Raw genomic sequence first — 9713 nt, 5'->3', positions numbered from 1 at the left:
TCACCTTTGCCTCTTCTAGCAAGATTTCCATTGCAAAGCAGTTAAGGCCTGGACCCTCACAGTACGCACAGCCATTTACACTAATTCAAACTGATACAAAAAAAAAGAAAGAAAAAAGAAAAAGAAAAAAGAAACGAACAGTTGGAGGCTCCTTTTCACTTCTGTCCCCCGTTATTCATTTCACGGTGACGACTTTTTTAAAACTGGAAATAGACTCTCAAAGAAATGCAAGGAGCTCATCCTAGAGCTCGCCTTTGCCTTTGTCCACTTTATGGCCGTAAAGATTAATGACTAGAGCACATTTCAAATACATACACGAGGATTAGTAATAAAAGCCTCATTTGCACTTGGTATACCATTAAGTAATTGAGGCTCAGAAAGAGAGAACCCATTTGACATGACCAGTTATACAACTAGGACAAAGACAAGTGGTATAATAAAAATAAATAACTGGAATAAGGCAGATTAAAAAAATACAGCTGACCACAAAAGAACACAAGCCAACACAAAAGGGACGACATAGCATTGAATCAGAGTAAGCGGTGGTGGCCTTCGCCATGGTGTTGCCACCACCGGACAAACGGCACGTGTGTCTCACCACCATTGTGATCATGACCAGCATGGCCTTTATGGACGCCTACCTGGTGGAGCAGAATCAAGGCCCACGCAAGATTGGCGTATGCATCATCGTCCTGGTGGGGGATGTATGCTTCCTTATAGTTCTCCGTTATGTGGCCGTGTGGGTAGGTGCCGAGGTGCGGACCGCCCGACGAGGCTACGCTATGATCCTCTGGTTTCTCTACATCTTTGTGCTGGAGATCAAGCTTTACTTCATCTTCCAGAATTGCAAAGCTGACCGCAAGAGCCTGGAGACAGTGGCTCGGAAAGCCCTAACATTGCTGCTGTCAATTTGTGTGCCGGGTCTCTACCTGGTCCTAGTGGCTCTAGACAGCATGGAATATGTTAGAACCTTCCGGAAGAAAGAGGACATGCGAGGGAGACTCTTCTGGGTGGCACTGGATCTTCTGGACCTCCTTGACATCCAAGCAAACCTCTGGGAGCCCCAGCGGACAGGCTTGCCCATCTGGGCAGAAGGCCTGATGTTCTTCTACTGCTACATCTTGTTGCTGATCCTTCCCTGCGTGTCGCTGAGTGAAATCAGCGTGCAGGGAGAACATGTGTCGCCACAAAAGATGATGCTCTATCCGGTGCTCAGCCTTGTCACCATCAACGTGGTCACCATCCTCATCCGTGGAGTCAACATGGTACTATTCCAGGACAGCCGGGTCTCAACCATTTTTGTGGGCAAAAACGTGGTGGCAATAGCAACAAAAGCCTGTACCTTTCTGGAGTACCGAAAGCAATCTCGCGAGTTTCCAGCACGCGAGAATGCAACTGGGATTGCACTGGAGATCCAGCCAAACTCAGTAGGACACGGCCAAGCCCTGCCCAATGCCACAAGCCTGCCACATGAACCCACACCAGTGCAAGAGATTATTGACACATGACCATAGCACTGACCAGTACCAATCCATTTTAGGCTTGTTTTTCATCAAATTTGGACAATGCTACAAGTTAAAACTATGGTGTTGGATACACTGGAATATATGACTACTATAAGCTAGCTGACCATGACCTGTTTTGGCTTGTGATTTGAGAAGGAGATGCTTGCTGGATTAAGTTTGAAGGATAGCTTGACTGAGGAAAATATGCATTTGTTTTTAATTCTATTAAGTCACACATCAACTCCAAAATATGAGACAAAACAGACTAATCTATCAAGATGTGTGCTCAAGGAGTAAAAACATTTTTAAATTGTTGTCTTTTTTTGTCAGAGATGGTTTTAAATATGCTGTTGGTAATGGATTGATGAACATTGCCATTGAAAGAGAGCCTCTTTCTGCAGCAGTCAACTGATAGCAGCTATGTCATCAGGACATTTTTCATGCCTGACAAAAGCTGAGGATTTTTTGTAATGCCACTTTTCCACGGTCCGTTGTGTGTATTTTCCTTTGTGGTCCATTTGACAGAAGACATTAGTCTCCCTTAGCTGCCTCTTGGGCGGTAAAAGGACTCTGGGATGGTAGTGAGTTGAGAGTGTGAGGTCAGCAAACGCAGAGGTTCTTGGATATTTCATTGTATAGAGAGAGCAACCTTCTTGGAGATGACTGCTCATATTTTATGACCAAATGTTGGAGGGAAGCCCCAGAGATCAGCATTGTCTTGTCAGTATATATCTGTGTGTGTGTGTGTGTGTGAGAGAGAGAGAGAGAGAGAGAGAGAGAGAGAGAGAGAGAGAGAAAGGTGTGTTGTATGAAAGCATATGTGTGAATGTGTGACTGTGCACTAGATGGGTGTTTGTTATATGTGTTTGCTTGTTTGGAGAAGAATATGTGGATTGGTGTAGGTAAAATTGGTCAAGAGAAACACAAAATATTAAACATTACTGTACATTCCCTCTCATAAAAGCCTTGACAGTGAATGCACTTGCAGAGTCTCTTGTTACAAGGAACAATGTAAAAACAAATTACTATTATTATTATTATTATTACTATTATTATTCCCTGTGTTGTTGTTTTGTTTTTTTTGTTTTTTACCTTTTATGTTGGCAGATACAGTGTTTCAATAAAAAATGGAAGGATCCGGGGGCCTTCTGTATTATGCTTTAAAGGAGAGAGAAAGAGACAGTCAGGGCACATGTTGAAATTCCTTTCATTTCAACTGTATGCTATTCTTAAATAAAGCCAAATCTGTGCAAGGACAGATGACGCTTTCTGATATATCTAATATGGTTTCTTTGTATCTGGGCGTTCCTGTTTGAGCCCCTCTCCCACACAGGGTGCTCGCGTAAGAGTAAATAGCAGCGAATGTCACTAATGTTTGAATAAATCATGTCGGCAGAGGAGCGCAGAAAGCAGAAGAGGTAAAAGGCAAATGTGAGAATAGAATAAATTACCTGTAGCCACATCAGCAGGAGCTCACCTTACTCAGGCCCACACAGCCAGAGATTCATTCGTAAATCACCACGCTGGTGCATCAGGAAATTAATTGTGTGCCCCTTCCACATGAAATAGGGTCGTGAAAGCACTTTTTTCTCTCCCTGTGATTTATTTGGCATCCATAACTTCCTGAAATATTCAATTTCGACAACATTAATTCAGTGCCACATGCACAAAAGCGAGGCAGGTTGGGGTGTTGACTAACCTCCTTTAGCCTGTTTGCTGACTGGACTTCTTTCTCTACTCTGCTGCTTTACCAAGTACTCCATTGCACATGCCCTAATCAGTGAGCAGTTCCCACTGCTGCCCTGATCAGCCTGTCAAACTGCACATCCATTTATATGTAAATAACCTTCTCCCCAGAATTGCTGATTAAAACAGTGCCCTCTAGAGGTCTTACATTTTAATACTGCAAGACATCCAATCGAGAAATGGATTGATATCAAACACCATTTGAGGAACTGATCACCATAAATTCGAGCTTTTATATGTCTGCCAGCCAGTTAAAATTGAGATGGTTAATTCTTTATGATTAAAGAGTGGATTAGACATGTACATTCATAAAATATTTGAATTAATATTGATCAGTCCTACTCACGAAGACATTATAAGTACATTAATTTTAGTTTTATGAGGTTCCTTAACAATCATGTCATATTTTGATTTTGTTTTAGAAGCTTTGCTTAGGGTACAGAGAATGTCCTTTTGATTCTATAACCATATCCTCAACATTTACCTTACATCCAAAACAGACATCCCTTGAATAGAGGGTAATTACCACCTCTCAATATGCAGGTCTGCACAGCGATAACAGGATAAAGTGCGCTGCCTAGATTCTTACATTTTAAATATATTGCTTTCAAAACCTGTCTGAATCAGCTGTCAATCAAAGCAGGACTCATATGAGAAATATGATTAATCAGTTCATGCTTTCCATTCTATTTTTTCCCTGTAAGTTTCCAAACTGTCTGTGTCAGGTTTTATCCTATGTTGACAGTTGGTGAACTAATTACTTCCAGTCATAAGATTAAGGTTTATGACAGAGTATGTTCAGTATGTTAAATTATTTGAAGCTTCAACGACATGTTATAATGTACACACTTATCACCTCGACGCGTCTATCTGCATAAGTTACACAAGTTTTACTGCATAATGTTCGGCATCACATTTTCAGCTAATCTGTGAGTTTGATTTAGCGTGCTTACAGGGTTCCCGTCAGGTGCTGTGGTGTATTCATATCCCCCTGAGTCTCACATTTCTTTATCATCAGCATCAGCATGTTTCTGCACATGCACATGCTTCCACATCATGAGATCCACTAATCTCAGATGTAATGGCACCTCACAAAGTAAAAAAAAAAAAAAGAAATAATAAAAATAAAAAAAGACCAAAAACAAAACACTGACAGACTCGTATGGGACTTGATTCTTCCCCTTTCACCAGAGTGAAATTATGTGGACGTCTTGTGTAATACACAAGGATTTCACACGCGCCTTTTATGCTTCAAAGTTTTCAACTCTGCAATGCCTCTCTGCACACAAGATCTAGCAGGCTAAAGTAGCACACTTACATAAAGAAGAAGAATTACTTTAAAATGATGGGGACTAACATTAGTGCGCACCATTTCATCTGAATTATGGATGAAGTTACAATAGAGCACCACACTATCGAAAAAAGCAATTTCTATTAATTAGAGTCAGACAGACCCATATTGCATTTCATATAAAGTAAAAGGTAAAGTCCCTTTGAGTCACATATCTTCAATCCATAGTCCACTAGCAAATGTGTGTCTTGGAAACACTCCAACACTAATGTTCTTATTCTACCCATGACTAATATGACAAGGTACCTTAACCTCAGCATTACAAATCACAGCTATGCATGCTCAGCATGTACTACATCTGTCCAGAACTTGCCCTTTCGCAGCTTTCTAACTACAGAGACCTGTTAGGTTCTCTCTTTCTCATGAGCCCTGTAATCTGTCATTTACACCAATTCAATTTAAACACCAACTAATAAAATAGTTCTAAATTTTGAAGTTAATCACTTTGGATATCACCATAGTGTATATATATATATATATATATATATGTATGTATGTATGTATATGTATGTATGTGTGTGTGTGTATATATATATATATGTATATATATATATGTATATATATATATATATATATATAAACAAACATACACACACATACACATATACACTGTTATCCTCCATTGCATTCCAAAGAATATACAGGGGTCGCTATTGGTCTTGTCGAGCAACAGCTGGTGCTGTCATTAATGGTGTCCATATAAATATGTCTGACACCAGCTTGTCTCCCTCATTATAATAAGTATAGTTTATGTGAAGAAAGTGACATGTTTTCCCAAATTAACAAATGGAACATTTGCCTCAGCATCTCTATTGTGTGTGCGTGTGTGTGCGTGTGCGTGTGCGTGTAGATCAGTACCTTACACTTTTTCACTATTTCTTACTTAATGTGACAAGCTTGCAGAAATTCAGGGTGAGATGTTTATGAATATTCATGTTTGATATATCTGGGCAAGGTTTTACCAAACTGACTGTCTAACCTTTACCCTAGTCATGATTTAATTTGTTATACAGATTTCTATTTGATTAAAAGGTAACTTACATTGATGATGACGACAAGTGATGATTTTTACATTTAGCATGAAAAACCCAGCATGTTCTTGCTATGATTTTAATTGTCTCAATCAGGAGGTAGGCAGACTACGGACCTCAGATGAGTTTTGAATACTAAGTGTCTACCTCAGGAAATGCTCAACGGGAAAGTAGCACATTTTATGTGTTAGGCAGTGGTGAGGGAAAGACAAAAGGGGGGAAAAAAAGACTTTGTCAAAAGTTGGACATGTTTTGTTTGCTTCGACACCCCCCCCCCCCCCCCCCAAAAAAAGACATTTTCCCAAAAGTATTTGGTCCAAATACATTTTCTCTGAAACTTTTCCACAAAAGAGAACGATTTGTGTGATTAAGAATTCATGGAGATAGAGTAACATTGCTTTGTCCCTACACTTAAAAATCCATTAAAACGAGCAAACAAACAAACAAATAAATACACAAAATAATTGTTTTGAAAGTTATATTTTAGTGGGTTATCACCACTGGCACTTTACAGCTTTATTTTGTGGTCTGGTTACTAAACTAGTCATGAGGAGATTCTAAAGGCCATTAAAAGTCACCAACACTACACTGAACATAAAACCACGTACTGTAGGCAAAGAACTTTTTGCCATAATTTCAATACCCGAAGATTCTATGTAACAAAGGTACAGAGGAAGGCAAAGCAATTAGACAGTAGGTTACCATGCTTGGAACTTGTGCAGCATCTCTGCAAACCACTTGTGATCGGATCACCGAAATCGGATATAATGCAAGGTCTTATCAGGGCCTTACGAAACAAGCAATGGAAAAAAAGTTCAATTTGCTCCCAGCCACAGTTAGTCAGGGTTTTAACAAAGATACCTGCAGGGAGTGAATAATGGGATATAGACTTATAATGTTTGAGGTTATGTTTGACTGTACTCACAGACGACGCGAAGACGTTCCCGCGGTGTGGCAGCCTATCGAAACTCTAACAAGATGCTCGTTAGGACATGGCATGGGGAGCTCATCAGCCACGATTTGACCCACACATGGGAGATGAGCTTGTTAGCGTCGTGACCGGTTGCAAAGCTCATTATGCGAAATGAACCAAGAAAACGCAGGGTAAGGCAGGTCGGAAATAGTTACGACACGCGCTATCCACCACATAGCTATTGCAATAATTACTTTCAAAATGTGTTAGCCCAGATCGTCGATCCCTTGCATAATTTATAACGTATGTGGGGTAAAGGAGCACTGCTGACAACTCTAAAGAAAAAAAAACAGACTGGTCAAAAATGAATGACCGTTAATCGGTGTGAATCTGTAAAACTCGTCACCTTGATGGGAGCACGTGACTGGTCTTCCCAATTCTTCAAGGTCTTTCATACACTGGACACTTTCATTCCCTTCCTTACCCTTGACCCAGGTTGGCGATGATCCAGTGGACCTTAAGAAAACCAAGGCTTAGGGACTTTTGATATGGAGAGCCAGCGGCTTCTGAGCGATAAAGGCACCGTGTGAAGGCACCGACACACAAAGTTACACCGTTCACAGTTTTGACGAAAAGCAAAACCTCCACATAAAACAAATAAATTGGACAAATCACACACAAAAAACGGTGAATACTGATATTTCATCCTAAATGTTTTGAAATAGCAACTGTATTAAAATGCATAAATGGCACATTGGGTATCTTGAAAAACGAGAGGCTAAGTTTTTGGTTTTTTTCCCCACCCAACATTTCACTTTAAGCTTAAAGTGCCACCTCCTGGTTAGAGCTGAACTCACACCAGTCTCAATATTGGTCTTATTGTTTACAGTTTCATGGAACGTGCATATAGCACAGAGTCAACAGGTCATGGTTACTGATGTATTATTCCCTCATCAAACAAAAAATAACATCAGAGCACAAGGGCAAGACTGAGCACAAATGAACAATGCTGAACAACTTTACAATTCAGTTTACACAAAAAGCAAATGACCTTACATTGCTCAGCTTTGAGACAAGTACAGAATGTCAGCAGCCTCAAGTTTGACTTATTTGTAGTAAACAATCCAAGTGCTAACTAAATCATGTCATGCATGATTAGACATGGGTAGGGAGAGAGGATTTTTGTGAGCCAGGTAACATTTAGCCAAAAGACAGATTTCTACTGATATGTTTAAGCTTAATATTACCTAGTTAAGAAATCCTGCTTTGTTTGTGTCATGTAAACAGGTCTCAGACAAGGCAATACCCAAAATGACTGGAAATATAGTACATTGTAACAGTGACCGCACATATGAATTTTATGATTTTTTTGCAGACAGAGACTATGAATCTATTGTGGAGGATCAAAACATGGGTTACACAAGAGCAGCATCTATGAGTCCCTTTCTATGAAGTTGAACTAAAGCTCTTCACAATCTGTGTAAACCAATCTCACGTCTGTGCTTGTGTGACCCCCCAAACTCTGTCCCATTCAGTCCTGTGGAGCAAAGCCCCAAAGACACCCTGAGATTTGCCTGTGGTAAAGCATAGAAGACAAAAACTGGAAAGATGTAAAACCTTGAGTTTTCATATGCTTTTTTTAAAATTATTTCACAGATCAGAGTATTACTGTTTTGTGATGAGCCTTCCATAGCTAAAAAGAGCAAATCAACAAATCACAGCATAGAAAAACTAGGAAACCCGTGTAAATGGCATCATTTATTTCTTTTTTTTTTTTTTTTAAATCCCATGTTCAAAGGATTTGTATGACAAATATACAGGAATTCTTTTGCCATATTTTTTTTCTCATGTTATTGCTTTACAGTAAAATGCATTGGCTGGATATGTCCATTATAGCAAGACAATACATTCATATAAGTAATACAGATGTCTTTAGTTATGGTTCATAGTAACTAACTTTACATTAAATACTCATCACCACATTTTATCGTTATTCTTTGTTGACATGAAACCCACATCACGTTGAGCTCACAGTGCATAGGGTCACCTTCCATTCAACAGAATTACATACACGTCCTCAGTGTTCCATACTCATTCTCAGTGTGTGCGTTTATTTTTTGTACACGTACCATAAAATCTGTTATATGCAGAGCTACAACATTTATGGTATCGGAAATTCTACTTGTTTAAAAAGTGATCTTGAGATAATAAACAGATATGCAATCAATAGCCAGTGAGACAGTACACCAAGTGTGTAGAAGTTGAAATTCAACACAATAAAAGAGGGGAGCAGCGTGGCAAGTTGTGCTGTCCCTCTCTTAGAGGGGGTGTGGCTTGGAAAATGGGGGGGTGGGGGGATGTGACCACACATGCAGGCACAGATTTGACCCACACACACTGAAAATTACAGACAAACCCCAAGCAAAATGTGCAACCTTTGCCAATTCAACTGAGTTACACCTCCTGAAAGCCAAGCGAAAACACGGCATCTTTAAAGTTCAAAAACATCAAAGTTCTCAAGGAGAAGCTCTAAAAAAGAAAAAAAAAAAAAAAACAAACTAGAAGTACAAATAAAAATAACAGCTGAAAAAAAATCAGCATGATGCACATCAATAATGATAACAAAAAAATGGCACTAGAACACTTCTATATTTCCTATGGGATACCAGTCCCTTACAAGATGCAACGTAAAGACCCGAAGAAACAGAGCGTTGGCAGCCTGGTTAAAGCCAGCGTCGAGAAGGGGAACTGATAGAGGACAGAAAAACATAGGACTTTAGGTAAAGTGTGTGCGGAATTTTGACCATCCTGTGCAATATCTGTGTGGTCACTTCCTAGCAGTCAGGTAGCAGCTTATGGGAGTGTCTGAGAAAAGTCTCTCATTTCAGTTGACCCCCGTCTACACAAACTATCCACACACGACAGGAGACTGAAAAATGGTCCTCTTCAGTTGAACCACTAGAAGTGATGCATTAGGGTCCCAGATCGAGGCTCTCACTGTACTTTCAGGTAGAGGAGGTTGAAAGTAATGCCCTGGGCAGAACAGGCTAACCCTCCCTGCATAGTATCCACATCCAGATCATTCCCGTCTGGTCCTTAACTCTTAGTGGCTGAGATCGTCAGTTTATTGCAAACTCCTGATAGTTCGTAGTCTGCGCTAAGCTGAA

At 39.9% G+C, this 9713-nt stretch overlaps 1 protein-coding gene across 1 annotated transcript; it reads left to right on the top strand.

Annotated features, from left to right (window-relative positions):
* The first annotated feature begins 557 nt into the window (after nt 1–557).
* Nucleotides 558–1508, top strand: tmem121ab (transmembrane protein 121Ab). Its single transcript, XM_030772809.1, has one exon. The coding sequence runs from the start codon at nt 558–560 to the stop codon at nt 1506–1508; it is 951 nt and encodes a 316-aa protein (XP_030628669.1).
* The last annotated feature ends 8205 nt before the right edge of the window (nt 1509–9713 follow it).

This window comes from Chanos chanos, chromosome 4 (genome assembly GCF_902362185.1).
Source record: "Chanos chanos chromosome 4, fChaCha1.1, whole genome shotgun sequence".
Classification (NCBI taxonomy): domain Eukaryota; kingdom Metazoa; phylum Chordata; class Actinopteri; order Gonorynchiformes; family Chanidae; genus Chanos; species Chanos chanos.
The sequence above is the reverse complement of the archived record's forward strand: the minus strand, read 5'-3'. Positions and strand labels throughout refer to the sequence as shown.